General features: G+C 38.9%; 1 protein-coding gene across 3 annotated transcripts in view; it reads right to left on the bottom strand.

Moving 5' to 3' along the window:
- GPALPP1 (GPALPP motifs containing 1) overlaps positions 1–21,818 on the bottom strand; it is a 33,064-nt gene that overhangs the window by 4,660 nt on the left and 6,586 nt on the right. For 2 of the 3 annotated variants that reach the window (XM_027557189.1, XM_027557191.1), the window contains 7 exons: positions 21,120–21,252; positions 19,784–19,888; positions 16,319–16,424; positions 12,519–12,653; positions 11,442–11,606; positions 6,955–7,053; positions 3–221 (listed from right to left, as the gene is read on the bottom strand). In XM_027557189.1, the coding sequence (XP_027412990.1) occupies positions 3–221; positions 6,955–7,053; positions 11,442–11,606; positions 12,519–12,653; positions 16,319–16,424; positions 19,784–19,888; positions 21,120–21,252 (962 nt within the window). The remainder of the gene's footprint in view (positions 1–2; positions 222–6,954; positions 7,054–11,441; positions 11,607–12,518; positions 12,654–16,318; positions 16,425–19,783; positions 19,889–21,119; positions 21,253–21,818) is intronic. The other variant, XM_027557190.1, reaches the window with a different exon arrangement.

The following is a 21,818-nucleotide window of genomic DNA, read 5'->3' as shown; positions in this document are numbered from 1 at the left end:
ACTTATAAAAACATATTGCCTTTGCCATGTGAAAACCTGCTGTTTAGTTCTCTAGATTTCTTTATCAAGGCTTTTTTCTGAGCTTCATCAAACCGATGAACTTTGAGATCTGTATCACGGTCAAATGGTATTCTCTCTTGGGGCTTATTTTTATCTTCAGCAGCCTTATTCTTTAATTTTTTATGATGAATGTCCATAAGAGATTCTGACCTTTTTGATTCCTGGGGAGAGCAAGACAGCAGAAATAAAAATCTTAGTTGGGATACGTCACTGGCAGAATATAATAATCAGGAAACAAAGGAATGAAGTGGTAATGGTGAACATTAAGGGAGGCTATTTACAAACCCCAACTGTTTTTCTTCTTTTTTAAAAAAAATTTTATTACTTTTATTTATTTGGCTGTGCTGGGTATTAGTTGCGGCATGTGGGATCTGGTTTCCTGATCAGGGACTGAAGCCAGGCCCCCTGCATTGGGAGCATAGAGTCTTAGCCCTGGGAACACCAGGGAAGTCCCCTTCTTTTTTTTAATACTTAAAAAAATTTTATTTATTTTGGCTGTGCCGGGTCTTCTTCACTGCACGAGGACTTTCTCTAGTTCTGGCGAGCGGGGGGCTACTCCCGACTTGCAGTGTGAGGGCTTCTGAAGTGGCCTCTCCTGCTGCAGAGCACAGGCTGCAGTATAGGCTTCAGGAGTTGTAGCACGTGGGCTTCAGGAGTTGCGGCTCTCGGGCTCTAAAACATGGGTTCAGCAGCTGTGGTGCACAGGCTTAGCTGCTCTGCGGCTTGCAGCATCTTCCTGGGCCACGGACTGAACCCATGTCCCCTGCATTGGCAGGTGGATTCTTAACCCCTGGACCACCAGGGAAGTCCCTCAATGGTTTTTCTAAATCTGAGACAGCATCTCTGAAGAAAATATGTATCAGAGGCAAATTCAATTCAACCAAAATAAAGGTATCTATGAACTCATGCCACGTGATCAAAAAAGAACAAGATGGACACGAAACTAATGTTTAAATAACCATCATGCAAAGCATCGTATGATGAGTCAGTGTTAATGGGAGAGAAAGGAGCAATTACTTTCTCTCTTGGGAGCCTGATTAAAGCTTCATGGACGCGCTGGTCCACGAAGCCTTTGTAGGTGGAATGGAAAAGACAGGCACCGCCAGGCTGAAGCGAAAGCACATTCAAAGCAGAAAAACAACGGCACAGAGAAGACAAAATCCAAGGCTGGTGCAGGTCACGTCTGCATGGTCCTGGCATAGACTGTGTGCCAAGAGGATTTCTGTCCCTTTCAGCTTTCCTTATTGCCCTCATTCTCTTTCTTTTCAGCTGGGGAAGGTGCTCACATTTTCTTTTTTAAAAAAATCGAAGTATAGCTGATTTATAGTATGATATTAGTTTCACATTTTCAAATATATCTAGGAGGATGAGGTTCGAGCAGAGGCAACTGGTTTTTATAAATTAGAGATTCATCACAGACCTTTCAGTATTAGTTAAAGGATAAGACAGAATAGCCCTGGTTTGGAGGAGCAGGGCGTGAGATGCAGGAGTACGTGCGGGCAGTACAGACCAGCAGCCATCCAACTGCTGTGTGTGTGTGTGTGTGTGTGTGTGTGTGTGTGTGTGTGTGTGTGAGAGAGCAGGGCGTGAGATGCGGGAGTACGTGCAGGCAGTACAGACCAGCAGCCATCCAACTGCTGTGTGTGTGTGTGTGTCAGTGTGAGTGTGAGCAGGGTGTGAGATGTGGGAGTAGGTGCAGGCAGTACAGACCAGCTGTGTGTGTATCCATCCCTGGGGGCCACACAGAGTGGATTCCAAGGGGTATTGAAGGCACAGGGAATTTCAACGTTCTCTACCCGTGATTCTCAGCTTCTTCATGTAGCCTCACTTAAAATGGACTCGCCTGATAATGCATCTTGTGAGGATATCTACCCTTTTATTACAGCCCTTTTCCATTTAATGAAGAAGAGGCCTTTCAGAATCTTATTAGAGAACACTGTCTTGGGGAGCAAGGCTCCAGAGCATCAAATAAAAAAACCTGCAATACTGGTATGAACGAAACTTCTAATCAAGGAACGGTAAACCTAGGAGGCTTTGAGCTATTATTCTGTGTCTCAAACATAATTTCTCTTAAAGAGTGTAATATCCTTTTGGAATGGTATTTCTGCTGCTGTTGGAATGTTTCTGAATTCAGATACACTGCAGAATGGGACAATGAAAGACGGTAAGTTTTGCTTAACAACCACATCTCTTCCACACCCTGTCTCCTGTCAGAGAACATATTTGAGAGCAAAGACATGAAGAGAGCTCAGTGAAAGCAAAATAACTGGTAAGAAATGTTGAAGGCGGCAGCATCTTATTTCATTAGAAGACAAATTCATGGCACCTACCCACCTACGGTACAATTCAGAAGTGTCATAGAAATGATCATAATCATATTTATTTGAACAGAGAAATGAAGTCAGACTTTTTCACAGAAAGCCAGCCTCACCTGTCTGATGTGACAATGAGATCTGACTTTGTCAACTAGGTTATGTGGTTATTTCCTATAAACTTAGCTCTAGCTGGATGCTGTAATAGTTAAGAATTTATTTAAATTAGCACTATTTCCAACTTCTCAATCCCTCTCATTTCATACACTGATCATTTCATACATCTTTAGGAAACAAATTGATTTGCAAGTTAAGTGCTTTCTAAATCTTTATTTTTAATGAAAGTGGAGGTAAAAAGAATCAAATATTGTTAAGAAAAAATAACCTATCAATACACAGGGCATGGAGAAACAGTTAAGAACATAAGCGCTGAATTTGGAGAAACCAGAGTAGCAATGATGGTGCTGACATTTTCAACACTTGCTGATCACAGGCAAGTAATTTATGCCTACGTTTCTCAGCTGTAAAATAATAAACCCTAGTAGCAGTAATGTCCAAATATTTGGATGAGGTAGGAGTTAGGTCATCTAAAGAATACAAAGGATTTAGTACCATATCGGGGTACATAAGAATCAGTCAATAAATGTTAAGTATTCAATTTACTGAGCATTTACTATGTTGTAATCTGGACAACATCTAAATTTATAATCAATATAAATTAAATGTTATTATTGCCATTATGCGGATTTGGAAAGTGAGACTGAGAAATACACGCTGTTCAGGGGGCTGGAGTCGGGGCACTACAGTCCTTCCTGTCCCTGTTCGCCCCGCCCTTCAGTAGCCAGTAGGGGACAATGCTGCCAACTTGTACCCTTTGGAAAAAGATGGAAACAGCCCTCAGCTGAGAAGTTACTAAATGTCAAGCTGTTCTAATTGCAAAACAAAAAACAGAGACTGATGTGAAAGAAAAAATCAAAGTTGAGACAGAGTGAAAGTTGGGATATCATTAATAATAGTAATTTTTTGTTAATAGATCATTCTGAGGTTTAAGTACATAAATAGAAACTGTTTAAAGAACTGAATGACATCATGATAATGAACCATGTTCCTTTCTTACCCACTGCTGTATGTGAACATGGTTTCCTAACTCTTAACCATATGACTCTTAACTATACAAATGAACTAAATAAAGAACATATTTGATGCTGAAATCTGTCTTATTCTAGCAGTAACATTCATTGAAAGACCAGAAAGTAACTGGAGAAAAGGTCTTTCATTAAGATATAAGGTTTACATTTTACTTTTGACATTTAATAATTATCAAAATCTGAGACATGTTTATATTGTTTTTATCAACTGATTTTACAACTTAATCCAAAAGGAAGAAAAGTGTAAACATTTAGACTTTAGATACAGGAAATTAAAACCTTTTGGTTTCAATTTATGTGCATAGATTTGCTGAAGTGAAATATGACTTTTCAAATATAATCATAAAAGACTTTCAAGCGTAAAAGTGGATTCCATTAAGATAAAATTTGTGGCATAAGAGAAATGAAATTATGTATTCAAGGAGAAAAAAGGATGAAATAAAATTTCCAACTGTTAAGGAAGAGCTTGTTCATACATATTTTTAAAGGATAATAATAGATAATATGTTGCTAAGGCATTTAGATTCCATCTGAAACACTGAAAAGAATAATAAAACAAGCTATAAATTGTATCTCTGCAAACTATTGAAACTTATAATGACATGTCCAGGAGAAGTTTTCTGAGGGGACAATACTCAGTAAATACTGAGTAAAAACACTTGAAAGGCCATCTCTCTCCACCCTTGACTGGTTGAAAAGAAAAACAGCTTCCTGAGCCCCATGACAGATGCAGTGAATCAAAGCTGCCACCATGGATCTCAGGAACCTGTGCTGTGAAGATCCACCCAGGTTCTCACACAGGTGTCCCGTAAAACAGATGGTTCTGTCTGGTAGTTTGGTATAAACAGAGGGGGAAAGAGAATGGAAAGCACAGGAGTAGGGTTAATCTGGGATGGAGAACTATAATGGAGAATATAATTATATGTGTACATATAAATGTAAAACATTTATACTGTAAAATTTAACCTTTTAGTGCAATTTCTCCACATTTTCCCTCCCTTCTTCCACTAATGAGATAATAATTCACTAATGAGACAATAAGGATGAAGGCAGACAGGCTATCAAGAGTTGGATGGGAAAGGCTGAAGATTTAAGAAAGAGCTGGAGGAAACAGAGAGCAGAGTTTGGAGAAACTGTGAGAAGCGGTAGAAGTCCTGCTTGCACTTCCTAGATCTGGTGCTGAGGAAGACGGTCTACGCTGATGGGCCAAACTGCAGAAGGTAACAAAAAGTGAGCACCAGTGGACAAAGAAAAATGGTCAGTTTCCACTGACTGACCCCCTGAAGTAGTAAACTGAACACCAAGAAAGACAGAGGAATACGTTAAACCAGTAGACTATTATAGTCAATCCACACAATTCAAGTGGACTGTTGTTATGATAAAAGAAATGAGCTGTTGTATCAGTTTGTTTCAGGTGTGCCGTCTACCTGGTTTAGCACATTTGCATTCTGTGACTGACACAGAGGACCAAACTTATAAGTGAGTAATAAAAACATCTAGAAGCAGTTAGTTCACAGAAAATCACACCAAAAGCCAACTCATGTGAGATCAATTTGCTAAACGACCAGTTTGTTGATTTACCAAATTTAATAATTTAACAAAACGTGTATGTTTTATACTAATTTGTAAAAAACAAGGGCAATTAATTTTGAATGTGATAGTTTCTCAGAAGCTTTAGAAAATTCATGCTAAGATTCTAATTGTTTGGTTTTTCTTTTGCCTTCCTGTGCTTAGTCGCTCAGTCGTGTCCAACTCTTTTGCCTTCATGGTCATATTTTATAAAGATTGTTCAATTTATCAATACTAGGAGGTGGTTCAGTCTGAAAACAACATTAATATTTTGAAAAGTAGGTCTCATAAGTAACCAAAATTTCACCATAAGACTCAAACCCTAATTTTTTGGAAGCATTTTAAAGTAAATTGCAGACATCATTACATGTTCTATATTTGTTTACACTGTTTTCTTTTAAAGTAATTTACATAGAATGAAATGTGCAAATCTTAACACTGCATCCACTGAGCTTTGCAACTTGAACTCCCAGCAATATGTGGGATGTACTTCCATCACTGCAGAAGCTCTGCATGTTCCTTTCTTGTCCATCTCCACACTCCTGCTCCAACAACGACTATTCTGATTTTTTCCCACCACAGACACATTTTGCTTACTGTGGAGCTTCATATAAATGGAATCATACAGTGGTACATGTGTATGAAATCTTGGGTACGACTTCCTGCACTCAGCATAATGACTTTGAGATTAATCCACAATGTTGCATGTATTTGCAATTTGTTCCTGTTTATTGCCAAGTAGTATTTCATCATATATATACTCCCCCTTGGCCCCCTGCTTACTGATAGATACCTGGGCTTATCAAAGAAATTAGCTGTTATGAATAAAGCTCCTATGAAGATTCCTACAGAAGTCTTTTTAAGGCTGTTGTGAGTGAAGCACTCTCAAGTCTGTGAAAACTTTGCTAACTATATTTTTAATGCTTATAGAACTTTTTATAAACTAATGCACTGGGAATAGAAGGTAGTTTTCCTGAACACCTAAATACCTTTCAGGAGCTGAAGGGTTCAGTGGTTTATTTATTCTTTGAGTGAAATACTAGGTTTTTTTTGCTGTTTTTTTTTCTTTTTTTAATGAGTAAGAGACAATTACAAAAATAATAGTTTGCCCAATGAATCCTGACTGTTTTCAAATTTAAATTGAACTGTATTTTAAAGTTTCATACTTTTATTTAAATCTTTACATCAAAATTCCATATTGGCTTATATTTAGAAATGTTTGAATTGGGATCTCTAGGAGTTAATAGGGCTCTTTACTTTCTGATCATGTGCTACCCATCTCCAGGAATTGAATTTCTGATATATGATTCAAGTAAAAAATGAACTGGGGTGGGATGATTTGGGAGAATGGCATTGAAACATGTATATTATCATCTGTGTAATGAATCGCCAGTACAGGTTCAATGCATGAGACAGGGTGCTTGGGGCTGGTGCACTGGGATGACCTAGAGGGATGGGATGGGGAGGGAGATGGGAGGGGGGTTCAGGATGGGGAACACATGTACACCCATGGTGGATTCATGTCAGTGTATGGCAAAACTAATACAATATTGTAAAGTAATTAGCCTCCAATTAAAATAAATTAATTAAAAAAAAATAAAAAAACAAAACTAAAAAACCCCCAAAACCTGAAAATATTATGAGATGCATTAAAAAAGCCCACAACATGAGGATTATACACATATGTTTGTATACATATATGTACACACGAGAGTATTTTTCAGAACAGATGTATAGAAAAAGACTGAGATGAAAAGAAAAACATAAAAGAAAGAGAAACAAGAAAAAGAGAAAAAATGAGAAGAGCATTAAAAGATGTAAAAAAAAAAAAAAAGCAAGGTCATGCATTTTACTCTCTGACTTACATTGTATGAGGATACTTGCTCAGCCAATCTCTTATCCCTTCCTGATGGTATATATTCTTCATCCTTCTTACTGAATGACTTTCTTGCTTCTTGCATCTCCTGAGGAATGAACAGATAACACATTACGGAACCACATTATCAGGAAAAAATGAACAAGAAATACTATCATTTTAATTCAGATTAACAGGAGACTAGACAAAGCCAGGCCTGTTGATTCTCTTCCCACTAGAAATGGTAATATTCTTGGTAAGGGATCTGTTAGTCTCCTACTCTAACATTTTCCTGAAAACAAGAAAAAAAGCCCACAAAACCTCCATCCAATCAACTAACTGGATTTTATCAAACTCAGAGATGAGTCTGACAAACGGTAATAAAATGCAGTTGAGAAAATAAGGCTTAAGAAGAAATCTTACATTACTGTTTTCAAAACCAGGAAAAGCACTTTTGAGGGAAAAAAATTAAGAGAAAGAAACAAAAGGGGTATAGAAAAATAAAAATAAAACTATCTTTATTCACAGAAGACATATGAGTGTCAATGTAGAAAACTCCACGATCTATTAAACAACTCTTAGCATTAATAAGCAAGTATAGCAAAGCTGGGGCTTCCCAGGTGGCTCAGTGGTAAAGAATCCGCCTGCTGATGCTGGAGACAGAGAAGTGTGGATTTGATCCCTGGGTCAGGAAGATTCCCTGGAGAAGGAAAGGGCAACCCACTCTAGTATTCTTGCCTGGAAAATCCCATGGACAGAGGAGCCCAATGGGCTACTGACCATGGGGTTGCAAAGAGTTGGACACGACTGAGCACACACAGATGCACGGCAAAGCTGTAGGATACCAGGCCAAGAAACAAAACATACCAGCAAGGAACAATTAGAATTTGAAATTTAAAAAGATATACCATTTACTATAGCACACACACTGATGAAATACTTAGGTAAATTTCCAATAAATTTTGGTTAGAAAAAAAAATATTCAGCAAAATACAGCCCCAACCAGGAATGAATAAGGCTCAGACAAAAACAACTGAAAACTATTTTTCTCAAAGCATGTTTTTATACTGTTGCTATTTGCTTAAGAAAGTCAGGTGAAGTGAAGTCGCTCAGTCGTGTCTGACTCTTTGCGACCCCATGGACTGTAGCCTACCAGGCTCCTCAGTCCATGGAATTTTCTAGGCAAAAGTACTGGAGTCGGTTGCCATTTCCTTCTCCAGGGGATCTTCCCAACCCAGGGATCAAACCCAGGTCTCTCACATTGTAGGCAGACGCTTTACCATCTGAGCCCAATTTTTATCTAAATAATGGACTAAAACAACACTGTACTTAATAAAGTATGTTAAAAAACATAGGAGTAGCTCATTTCTCATTTTTCCATAACAATTTTCCCAGAAACAGATTCTTTACTTGTAATATTAAGAGAAAAATGATGTTCTGATAAGATGGAGGTGAAGACCTGACCTTCTAAGAGTAAATCTAGTCAAGACTGGGAGGTGAGATTATAACAGATCTTATTCAATTAGTTTATGCATAACACTTTCATTTCTTTCTAATCTTACTTCATTTAGGCCATGTTGGCATTAGTGGTAGGGAGATGAACGCTGGGGAATCAAATATAACAAGTAAGATGATAAAATAAATTTTTAAAAAAAGGAGGGAAATGATGGAAAAAACACACAAAAAGGATATTTGGAGAGAGAGTAAAAAAGGAAACTTGACGAAGATCCATTACAAAAATCAAAAATTAGTCATGACCTTTATAAAGGATTTCCCTGGTGGCTCAGACGGTAAGGCGTCTGCCTACAATGTGGGAGACCGAGGTTTGATCCCTGGGTCGAGGAGATCCTTTTGAGAAGGAAATGGCAACCCACTCCAGTACTCTTGCCTGGAAAGTTCCATGGACAGAGGAGCATGGTAGGCCCATGGGGTTGCAGAGTCGGACATGACTGAGCAACTTCACGTTATAAAGGACAGCTCTGTGATACTTTCTGTGATAAATTCTACCACAAATATAAGTCTGCAGTATTACATGCTGTGATATAGAACCACATAAGATCTAAGGGGTATTAATAATCCCTTTGTTAGTCTGTTGTAAATATACAACAAAACATTTTCAACCGTAAAAAGAATGACTAGATCTAAAGAACTCAGTCACAGGACCTAAAATCTTAAGTTCAAATTGTACTGGTTACTTTCTCTTCGTTCCATTTTTCTGTGTTATTTTCCTTTGAGGAAGACTTCTTGCATATCTAGCTGTAGGCTAGACATGTACTCACACACAATGAGGAACAGGAGGTCTGAAAAAAGCACAAATAAAAAGTCCATGTAAGGGATTTTCCCGGTGGTCAAGAATCCGCCTTGCAATGCAGGGGACACAGGTTCAATCCCAGGTCGGGGAATTGTGATGCCACAGGCCACGGGGCAGCTGAGCCTGCACGCTACAACTGGAGAGTCTGTGTGCTGCAATCAAAGATTCCACACGCCACAATGGAAGATTCTCCATGCGGCAAGTAAGACCTGAGTAAGCCAAATAAATAAATATTTAAAAAATATTAAAAAAAAATCCATGTAAGCAAGGGTATTAAGTTGTCTTTTTGGAGACAATTTTAAAGGTGAAATTATAAAAATGCCAGTAAGTTATTTTTATAAAAGACCAGTTAAGAAAGAGCAGCCAGGCATTCCAACACTAGTCATTCACAGTGTGTGGCTCACATCTTTTTTAAAATTTATTTATTAATTGGAGGATAATCGGTTTACAATACTGTGTTGGCTTCTGTCATATGGCAACACGAATCAACCGTAGGTATATATATATCCGCTCCACCCCTCCAGGTTGTCACAGAGCCCCGGTGTGAGCTCCCTGAGTCATACAGCGAATCCCGACTGGCTCCCTATTTGACACGTGGTAATGTGTGCTTCCAAACTATGCTCTCAATCTGTCTCACCCTTCCCTTCCCCCGCTGTGTCCACAAGTCTGTTCTGTCTGCGTCTCCACTGCTGCCCTGCAAATAGGTTCATCAGGACCATCTTTCTAGATTCGGTATGTATGTGTTAATATACAGTATTAATTTTACTCTTTCTGACTTACTTCACTCTGTGTAACAGGCTCTAGGTTCATCTACTTCATTAGAACTGACTCAAATGCATTCCTTTCTATGGCTGAGTAATATTCCATTATGTATATGTATTAATACCACAAATTCTTTATTCATTCATCTGTCGACGGACATCTAGGTTACCTCCATGTCCTAGCTAATGTAAACAGTGCTGCAGTGAACACTGATGTCTTTCTCAATGGCGGTTTCCTCAGGGCACGTGCCCAGCAGTGGGGCTGTGGGGTGTGGCTCACTTCTACCCCCCATCTTCCGTTGCCTCTCCCCCCAGGTGTGGTGGTTCACCTCACCTGTCCATTATAACTCTCGGATTTCCTTGAGTCTTCAGGGTAAAAGAGAACGTATGGTTTTGCCACATATTCTGCTAAAATGAGGTGATTTCCACACATCACCCACATTTTAAGAACAACACTATTTCACAACCAATTCTTCATGAAAATCAAAGTGTCTTAAGGAGCTTTCTCTGTCACTTGTGACCAAACATGATGCTTGCCAGAGGAGACATTCAATTTTTGGTTATAGAATGAAAATAGAAATCTTCATAATTCCAGGTACTAATGAACAAGACAAACAGAGTTAGGGGCATGAATTAAGTAAGGAACTGTTTAATTTAAAACTGATAAGTTATAATCATAAGGCGCCAATTAGTCAAGCATTTAAGACCACACTCACAACTCAAGGAAATTGGAATTTCTGATGAAGTGAATTTAAGGAATTAGTACTGGCTGGATTCTTAACAATGGAATATTTCATAATACGTGTAGAAATCCAAGAAAAGAAAATCTAATAATAATGATGTATTTTATGCATAGTTTTTCCTTTTTCTTTTTTTGGTAAATTATTCAATGTATTAAGGAAAGGGCTTTTTGCCTGTCTTGACAGTAATGTGAAGTTAGTTTAGTGCACTGGAGCTACTGCTACTTTCAGAGACACTCACTACTATCACTTAACTCGCTAGGTTAATCTGTGCTTTGGTTTTTTCCAAGATATTTTAAAAGAAACTTTCATGGAGACATTTTGACTGGGGGATTTGGAATCAGAAAGGTCTAGAACGGAATTACTGTTCATCACTTACCAGCATTTCATTCCAGAAAAAATGACCTCATAGGGCACAGTATCTCCTTTCATAAAATGAGGTTAATAAACTTATGTCTCCAGGTTCTCTTGAGGTTTAATGAGACAATTTGTTGGGAAACAGTATAAATGAATACACAGGAAGCAACTGGTGTCGCTTTCTTTTCTTATAACTTTCCTTCAGGGGAAATCTTTTCCCTTGGGAATCATAAGCTAAGAAACAGTACCCTGGAATAATTCTGCCTTCTATTTTTTTCAAAATAGAGCCAACGTGGACAGAAATACAGGAACACACAAGCCCTCTCACCTTAGCTTTCCTTTCCCTGTCGGCTGGCGTGTCGGTCCAGACTGATCGGTCTCCAGATTTGCCATCAGCTCTTCTCTTAAAAGTTCTGGGCCCGAGACCAAAGTCTTTCATTTCTGGAGGAAGTTCAGTCATCCAAGATTCTCTCGTAATTGGTTTAGATGAATCCTTTAAGAGAAATAAAAAGTTAAACAAAAAAAAAGTATCCTGGAAAGTGTGGACGTGTTTGCATACATGTATAGAATACTACCTAAGTGACTATGCTTCTCAGCTGAGGCAGATGTTAAGAGAAAAAGACATTAGGAGAAAGACAAAGGCCCGTCTAGTCAAAGCTATGGTTTTTCCAGTAGTCATGTATGGATGTTGAGAGTTGGACTATAAAGAAAGCTGAGTGCTGAAGAATTGATGCTTTTGAACTGTCATGTTGGAGAAAGACTCTTGAGAGTCCCTTGGACTGCAAGGAGATCCAACCAGTCCATCCTAAAGGAGATCAGTCCTGAATATTCATTGGAAGGACTGATGTTGAAGCTGAAGCTCCTTTTAAAACTATGGCCATGTGATGTAAAGAACTGACTCCTTAGAAAAGACTCTGATGCTGGGAAAGACTGAAGGCAGAAGCAGAAGGAGAAGGGGACGACAGAGGATGAGATGGTTGGATCGAGTCGGCATCACCGACTCAAAGGACGTGAGTTTGAGTAAGCTCTGGGAGTTGGTGATGAACAGGGAAACCTGGCATGCTGCAGTCCATGGGGTCGCAGAGTCAGACACAACTGAGCAACTGAACTGAACTGAAGAGAAAATGATTTAATAGATGGATGATTTTTCTTGTCAAATATGTTATACTTTCATCTAATTTATTGTTCTTTGGACTTAATGTTATCTTTTGCCATACTGTCATTTTTAATTGTGCAAATCTGTCAGTTTTCTCCTTTTATGGCTTCTGAGTTACCCTAGAGACCAAATTTTTATATACATACACATGCAGAAGGACATTTTTTAAATGTCTGTTATCAAAATTGAGATTTTTGATCTATGTGGTCGATTTCTCAGAGTAAAGTGTTCTGTGTATTTGAAACTTACGTCATCTCCTTTGGTCAGTTTTTCTTTCATTCTCTGGGCCCTCTTTTCAAACTCTGCTGTTACACTGGAGTTAACTGGTCCTTTGGCAGGCATCGGCCCGACAATGTCTTCCTCCTCACTGCTATCCGTTTCCTTCTGAAACAAGACAGGACCTTTAAACCAAGAGTGGAGTGACACATTACAGAAAATGATCCTAAATTACTCAAAATTTAACTGAGACCGATAACCTGGAAACAGAACGAAGGAGCAAACACCGTGTCACTGGCTAATCACTGAGCACCTTTCCTGTGCCTTCGTCAAGCGCACCCAACAGAGATCACAAACCCAGGGCGTGGGATCTGTCCCACCTCAGCCCCTGTGTCCATGGCAGAGCTCATTAACTCACTCAGCTCTATTCCTGATGGACACAGATGTGGCCTCACAATTCCTCTGAAATACTCCAAGGAAGTGGTCAGAGAAGACAGAGTTGAAGCCATTCTCTTTCCTGGTACAGAAAGAGCTCTTTGGAAGAAGAAACACATGAATATGACGTTCTTGGAAGCTATATTCGCCTCCATGATTTAGTATGGTCCACTGAAACAGAAGTGCTGTGCAGTGCCTTCCAAAATGCTGGCCCAAACGGGTGCATTTGGTGCCCAAAGTACTCCAGAGACACATTATTGCAAAAATGGAATTCAAATTGTTTTTGGTAAATCATTTTAACAAAGGGTTTTCATGTAAGACTCTGTGTTAGATGCTATATACACTAGGGTTTAAAATAGTCCTTGACCTCGAGAAGGAGAGAGGGTAAGATAAACAACAAGATGAATCACAATAAGATGTTTGTACTCCCACTGGGACCGGTAGTTTCTTCCTCTTATTTTTTCAACTACCAGGACCAGGCGAGTTAATTTGTGTTGTTTACACTTTCCCTGTTAACCACTCAATGTTAACTCTCTGTGGTTTCTTCTCTGAACTTCTATAGCAATTGTTCTCAGTACAAATAACTGGATAATTATACCTTGTCTTATGGCTGACTCTAAGCCACACACTCTCTCAATAACTGGATTTTGTCTCATTTGAACCTCATAATAAAACTGGGAAATAGCATCATTATTCCTATTTTCTTTCTGAGGAAACCTAGGTTTAGAGAAATATACTTGGAAAGATTAAACAACTTGTCTGAGGTTGTAAAACTTGTACCTAAGACTTAAATATTCTAAGATCAAAGCCAGTATTTTTTCTACTTATACTACAGCAGACTATTATTTCCTTTATTTCAACTGCTAAAGATTTAACTGTAAATGTTTTAGCTTTTCTCAACAACAGTAAGCTCTTTGATGGCAAAGACATTATCTTAAACATATTTATAGCCCCCTACAAACTTAATACTTGGTGATATAAAACGAGCAGATGTATAATAAACTTTAAAAATTACAAGAAACATAGTATCAATAGAGTGTTGACATTTAGGATGATGGGATAAGCTAATGATATTTACACTTTCTTCCAATAAGAGATAGTTTTATAAAGGTAGAGGCCTGAAATATGTAGGAACTGTAACAGCTCCAACCAATAACTATTGCTAAGACAACCCAGTGTTTGTTCATGATGGTTGGAATCATGCTTTCTTCAGGAAACTAAAACCTTCTCTAATTCCTGGGGAAAACTGATAATTCTAAGCCAATCACTTTGGTCTCACTCCTCGTGCCCAACTGATGGCTTGAGCATAGGCATATGATTCAGTGTGGGCCACAGAAATATGAGGAGAGGTCTATGGGAAACCTGGAGAGGTTTTCCTCCCCCTAAGAAGGGGATACAAGACAGGGTTCATTCCTCTGTCTGGACATTGCCACCTGCGTGTCAATCTAAGGACTCTGGCAGGCTTCCTGGTATAAGGAAGGGGTCAGCCTAAGAGGAATTAACATGCTGCAAGTGACAGAGGAGACATTCAAAACTGGGGTCCTGGGTGATCTCGTGAGGCTAAGTTAACCAGCCGTGGAGTGTTCCTATCTCTAGACCTCGTCTTAGGTATGAAACACATTTTCCTTAATTTGGGAATACAGATTCTAGATCATTCAGGAAGTTATACAAACAACCCATTTGCTAACTAGGAAGGTTGAGACTAAGCTTCATTGTAAGTTGGACTTTCTGCTATTAGCAGCTAAAAGTGCTCTAGCTGGTGGCAAGCCAGCCACATAAATATCTGGGGGAGATGTGGATAGCAGGTATCAAGGCTCAGGGGTAGGAGCCTGCCTGGCATATTTAAGGTGCAAGAAGCCCAGTGTGGTCAGATCAAAGTAAGAGGAAACCAGGGAGTTAATGGGAGCCAGACTGTAGAGGGCCCTGTAAGGACTCTGACTTTTACACAGAGAGGGGAGCAGCAAATTAGTTCTGAGTGTGACTGATGCGATCTGACTTTCTCTGGGCCACTCTAGCTGCTGTGTTGAGAAGAGGCAGCAGAGCATCGAGGGCTAAGACAAGGAGACCAACAATAACACAGGTCAAACAGGGTGATGGCTTGGGGCAGGGTGGCAGCCGAAGTGGCTGGATTCTGGGCGTTTTGGAAGGTGGGAACAGAACTTGTCAGATCGATTTCTGTGACTAATGCCTGACACACTTATGTGTTCTACAATCATCTGTAGGTATTCTATATCATTCATTGAAAGAATGAGTAAATGCTGGAGTTCATGAGCTTAACCACTGAATTACATTTCCTTCAGTAACAACCTCTGTGGAACTGATGAATTCTCAGTGGAGATGCACAGGAATCTATGAATTCACATATAGGATGGTACTGCAGAAGAGCAGACTGAACAGTGATTTAAAGTCCTAAGAATTGGGCTCTGAGTTTCGGCTTTGCTAAGCAGAAACTGTGCTATTTGGAGTAAGTTACCCAATTTCTCTGGCCTTTAGCATCTCTAAGATACAGATCGTAATTATTTCATAAGGCTTTGGAGAAGCTGAAAATAGTATCCATATATAGAGAAAATGCATTATAAATTATATTCTTTAAATCTCAGCCATTGTTAAGGACTAGGCTTCTAATATGGAGAAGGCAATGGCACGCCACTCCACTATTCCTGACTGGAAAATCCCATGGACAGAGGAGCCTGGTGGGCTGCAGTCCATGGGGTCGCTAAGAGTCAGACATGACTGAGAGACTTCATTTTCACTTTTCACTTTCATGCATTGGAGAAGGAAATGGCAACCCACTCCAATGTTCTTGCCTGGAGAATCCCAGGGATGGGGGAGCCTGGTGGGCTGCCGTCTATGGGGTCGCACAGAGTCGGACATGACTGAAGCGACTTAGCAGCAGCAGCAGCAGCAGCAGCCCTCTGATAAGAAAACAGATTTCCTCCTTGATTTCGGAATCACTGGCTCTTTCTTTTCAAAACATCATGTACCCACGAGTGACCCTGTTAAATAATGGTACCAGAACTGGGTGGGACAAAGTTAATTTCAATATTTTATAATAATTATTTCACTATTTAAACATTTCTCAGCTTGCTCTCTTTTGCATCAAATCACAGCGATTCCTTAAACTGTTTACTGTATTCTACTTTCTAGGACGCAAAAGCTTCCTTTAAGGATGAGAAGCATGAATAGATCACACCCTGTCAACACGTGACTGCCTCGTCATTTTCCTAACAGAATCTCAGGTCTGAGATAGCTTTTGATTTCATCTACCTATGCTACAGTCCTAAATTAGTATGACTATGACACATCTTACATTACATTTGAGTCAAATGACTATAGTTACTACCATGTAAAGTCTTGAGTTTCTTACATCTTGTTCTTTAATAGAAAAATCCCCAAACCTCAGAGTTGAAATCTGATGACACTTGTCCTGGATCACTTCTGCCTTCGTCACTTTTCTGTGTAGATTTAAGAAAACCGGGCGGTAGTGCAGGACCTATCATAGGCCTGAAAAAGAAAACATACCTTTAAAAAGTCAGCTTTCAGTTGGCTTTTACTTTTCAGTAAAAGCTCACACAAAGAATAAAAAGCCAGGTGATAATAACAAATGTGGAAAATGAGAATCTTATTCAATGTATGCTTTTTACTCTGTAACTTAGTATTCACGTATGGATGTGAGAGTTGAACCATAAAGAAGGCTGAGAGCTGACAAACTGATATTTCTGAACTGTGGTGTTGGAGAAGACTCTTGGGAGTCCCCTGGACTGCAAGGAGATCCAATGAGTCCATCCTAAAGGAAATCAACCCTGAATATTCACTGGAAGGACTGATGCTGAAGCTCCAATACTTTGGTCACCTGATGCGAAGAGCCAACTCATTGGAAAAGACCCTGATGCTGGGAAAGGTAGAAGGCAGGAGGAAAAGAGAGAGAGAGGACGAGATGGTTAGACGGCATCACCACTGGACTTGATGGACGCGAGTCTGAGCAAGCTCCGGGACCGGTGATGGACAGAGAGGCCTGGCGTGCTGCAGTCTCTGGGGTTGCAGAGAGTCGGACACGACTGAGGCATTGAACAACAAACCTAGCATTTTTTCACCAAGTATCATAAAAAAATTTAATTTCTACACTTTAATTTTCTACTTATTAGTTAATGATTAGATGCTAAACCAGTAATTCTCAACCTTTGTGGCAGTGGTGTAAACCCACTTCCTAAAAGAAGTACGGTAAATAAAAATAATGAACAAAAAAAAAGAATCCTTATTATGTATTATGGACTAAAGTCTGTGAAGATCTTTTTATCTCGTGCCTTGGCTTTCAGTTTTGATAGTCACTGTCCACTGAAAAAAACCTTAGTGGCATTTTAATTACAGTCAGAACTACTTAAGTACAAATGGAGTCTTAAGGACATATGTAGCGAATGCATACAACAGCTGTTAGTAATTTATTTATGGTTACATGTGTCAAGGCAGTATAAAAACCAACATTTCCTCCTCACTAACAACCCCATTATGATGTGGAAATGTGTTACAAAGAAAAGAGTTCCTCTGAGACCCAGAGAGAAAGGAAAAGGTGGTATGCTAACCTCATTTCAAGCAGAGAGTGCATTTTTCTGTTTCCCTAAAAAAGTCCTGGTTGGTATAAGTTGCTCCATTTTCTACCTAAGCAAAATGATGCCCAAGGACAACACAAACTCGTAAGCGGCAGACTGGAGCTTTTGCGTTGTTTGTTTTGTCCTCTTTTTGGCCACGCTGCATGGCATATGGATCTTAGTTCCCCAACCAGGAATCAAACCTGTATCCCCTGCATTGGAAGCATGGAGGCTTAACCACTGGACTGCCAGGGAAGTCCCCAGAGCTGGAGTTTGAACCCCGGTCTATGTGATGTTAGAGTTCATTTTCTTTCAAGTTGCCCTATTGCCACAGTCTGAGGCAACTAACACTGTTCAAAAGAGAAAACCTGCTGAAATTCTGGGTCTTCGAAAGAGAAAGTGCTACTTTTTGTGTGGAAAAAACAAAAAGAGGAATGATATTTTCTACTCTCTTTCATACTGTTAAGTTTCTCCATTCTATTTTTGCTCTTTTCCAGAGATGTCCCTGTGTTAGTGGAACCAACCAAGAGGGCAGTGATGTCCTAAGCTGAATTTTCCAGATGGCACTATGTTCAGAGTCTTACACACAGGTTTCCCAGCAGGGCAAAAACAGCACTAGAGTCTCAGGGTCTGGGTTCTGATCTCGGCCACGTAGTTACCTCTTGTCTTGGTTCATAAAACTGCTATGAACCGAAACAACTGTACATATGAAAAATGCGGAAGTGTGGTATTAAGAGAGATCAAATCAGTTGTCATTTATATAAGGAAGTACTGTAAGAGTGTTTTCTGAGTTTTTAGCAGATCTACAAATTCAAGTACAGCTCAACTCTCTGGCCTCGGGGAATTTTGTGAGGATAAAATTACTAATACATACAATCTTAAAATATAGTAAAGGAATATAACCATGGCATGCTATAGGCTTATGGAAGGTTTTGCTTCCAATATATACTACCATCTGTTTATTTCAAACATATATTATCGTCAAGATAGAATTCTCAAGAAACTGCTATGCCTCTAATAACTGTTTTCTTGAAAGGAATATTACATCCCAGCAGTCAGAAAGTTTCCCATAAAAAGCCAGGCAGAAAATGTTAGGCTCTGAGGGCCACATTCGGTCTCTGCCACATATTTTTCTTTGCATTTTAATGGCACCTAATGATCATTCTTAGCTTGGGGGCCATACAAAAGCAGCCATGGATTGCCCAGCCCTCTTATTTCTTTTTTTTAATAATAAGCTCCCTTTTATTTGCAGACACCATTACAAAAACTGTTTTATATTCATAACAAAAAGTGTTTTTTTGAGTTGTAGTCAGAGGCAATTACTTTCAGAAAGTTATATGAAAATTAGAAGCTGACAATTGTGATTACAACCTCTGAATATAAAATGTACAACAGCCTTTCCTACTTGTTCTTGCACACTGGGATATAGTGTTAAGAATTATAAACAATTTGATGTGCAATTTCATATTCAGCATTTAAAAATTTTTTAATTTTGAGAAGACAATATTTACTATATGTTTATTCTGTGCAAGGCACTACAGAAGAATCAAACGTTTATATATGTATACAGATATGACATCTCAAGCACCATGACAATTCTGTAAGGGGTGTGCTGCTATCTTAATCCATGGATAATACATTTGAGGTTAGGTTAACTGTGTAATTTGGTACATAGGGATTTGCCTGTTCTTTCAATAAATAATTAAGATGTCTGACTTATATCCCTGGTTGGGGAACCAGGATCTCATATGTCAAGTGGTGTAGCCAAAAAAAGAAAGAAAGAAAAAAAAAGATCAAATACCAGGATTCTACTCATTGGCTATATGTGAAACTTTGTCAAAAAAAAAGGGGGGGGAAAGGGTTATGTTTCACCCAGCCTATCACAAAACGCTGTTGTGAGTATCAAATAAGAGATGTGAGTGTTTTTCATGAATTGTTAAGTGTCATAAACATGTAAATAATTACTTTTCTTATGTGGATTTTAAATTTTTTTTTCATTTCAAATTTATTTCAAATGTTATATAAACATGTAAGTTAAAAAACAATTTCAGGGACTTCTCTGGTGGTCCAGTGGTTAAGACTTTGAGCTCACAATGCAGGTGGCCCAGGCTTGATCCTGTGTCAGGGAACTAGATCACATATCACAACTAATAAGACCCAACGCAGCCAAAAAAATACAATTAAAAAACACAACAAACAAACAAACAATTTCAGACAACTCTTTAATGAATTAACAGACTTGAGAAAAGACTGTCCTGAAAGGGTACACATTCTTACCGTGGAGGAGAATCATCTTGCTTTTTAAATCCAGGAGGAAGAGCTGGTCCAAAAAACCCTTCATCATCATCATCATCATCGTCATCTTGATTTCTCCTTAGTTTTCTGAAAACAGTGTAATTTTATGCATGTATGTCAGAAACTTTTTCATACGGAAATTTTAATTTTTTAAATTAAAATTTTATTAACTTCATTTATTAACATTTAATGACTTCATTTATTAACTTCAAAACATATTAACTTCAACTTTGGAGAAGGCAATGGCAACCCACTCCAGTGTTCTTGCCTGGAAAATCCCATGGACGGAGGAGCCTGGTGGGCTGCCGTCTATGGGGTCGCACAGAGTCGGACACGACTGAAAAGACTTAGCAGTAGCAGCAGCAGCAATTTCAACTTAGTTGTATAAACTCTGAAATAATAAATTTATCTTGCTAAGTAAAAAAGAAAAGCTACCACAGATCTTATACTAATCTTTTTCGGGAATTCACTTGAGGTCTAAAATAGAGACTGGTTACTTCTTTACACAGCAGTAACGTATCAATTTTCTGTATTTTCTGTGTTGATAAAGACTCTTATCAGTGAAGTTTCAAATATTCTACTTGTGAGATATTTTTAAGCATAGAATTTATGACATTGGCTTTTAAATTCACTTTTGTAAGGGTTGCTATTTTTGTCCCTTAGTCATTAAAATGCATTAAAAAAAAAACCCTTGCTATCCAATAATAAAGATTTGATTTCTTATCTACATGGGCCACTGGTGAGGAAGGCTAGGTCAGAGGGAATTCTTCATTTACTTAAACAAAAAGCACACACTGCACACACAAATTTTAAAAGAAGATGTATGGTTTATTCAGAATATTTAATCACTTCAATAATACCTTATGGAAAAATCCTTTATATAAGATGTTTATTGAAATTCTAGATATCTCTGGAGCTATATACTACTAAGATACATTTTTCTATAAAAGGTATAGTTCATGAGGAAATGAAATATGAAGTGATTTTTTCTTGTGCTGTATAAATGCAGGTTATGATAGCTCCTTGAGAAAGTAAAGTGTTAGTCGCTCAGTCGTGTCTGACTCTTTTCGACTCCATGGACGGTAGCCCACCAGGCTCCTCTGTTCATGGGATTCTCCAGGCAAGAATACCGGAATGGGTTGCCATTTCCTTCTCCAGGGTATGTTCCCGACCCTGGGATTGAACCTGGGTCTCCTGTACTGCAGGCAGATTCTTAACCATCTGAGCCACAAGGGAAGCCCCTTACCAGCTATCTACTCTAACCAATAAGTACCAGATTTGGAGCTTGGTTTACCATTTAATGTAAAAACGGACTGACCGTGCCGGTGGACCAGTGTCGTCTTCTTCAGATTCTTGATTTCCTTCTTCGGACAAAGAACTACTGTCCTCGTCGCTGTCTGATGATTCTGAACTACTGCTTTTATAATTAGGAGGCAGAGCCGGTCCTGCAACTGTAAAAGATGTCTTGTGTTTGTCATAAGTAGTCACAACTGTTTCAGTGAATCTCTTAGCTCAGAGGTCGTCAACCTTCAGGATGGAATGTCTGATGATCTGGGGTGGGGTACATGTAATAATAATAAAGTGCAGAATAAATGCAATGTGCTTGAAATCACTCCAAGATCACCCCCTACCCCATCTGTGGAGAAACTGTCTTCCCCAAAACGGGTCCCTGGTGCCAGAAAGGCTGCGGACTGCTGCCTGAGCTGCCATTTCACACTTTACTTTCTGAAATTCACAGCACTGGCGGGCTGTCATTTATTACGGACTTTAATCTCCTTTGCTCTTGTTCTGCGTATAGCAGTTTAGTCTTTCCAACTCCAGGAAGGCAGAGATCATGTCTTATACAGCGTTAACTACGAGAGTCACAAAACTTTAAAACCTGAACTTACAGCAACAGCATGTAATTTCCCTGATATCTTACATTTTTTGCATTGGTTGTAATTTTGGTTGGTGCAACTGCCAAATGGTTTCATGTTTTTTTTTTTTTTAACTAACAGACAGCATATGGTAGATAATA

This window comes from Bos indicus x Bos taurus, chromosome 12 (assembly GCF_003369695.1).
Source record: "Bos indicus x Bos taurus breed Angus x Brahman F1 hybrid chromosome 12, Bos_hybrid_MaternalHap_v2.0, whole genome shotgun sequence".
Lineage (NCBI taxonomy): Eukaryota > Metazoa > Chordata > Mammalia > Artiodactyla > Bovidae > Bos > Bos indicus x Bos taurus.
This window is presented reverse-complemented; position numbering and strand designations above follow the sequence as displayed.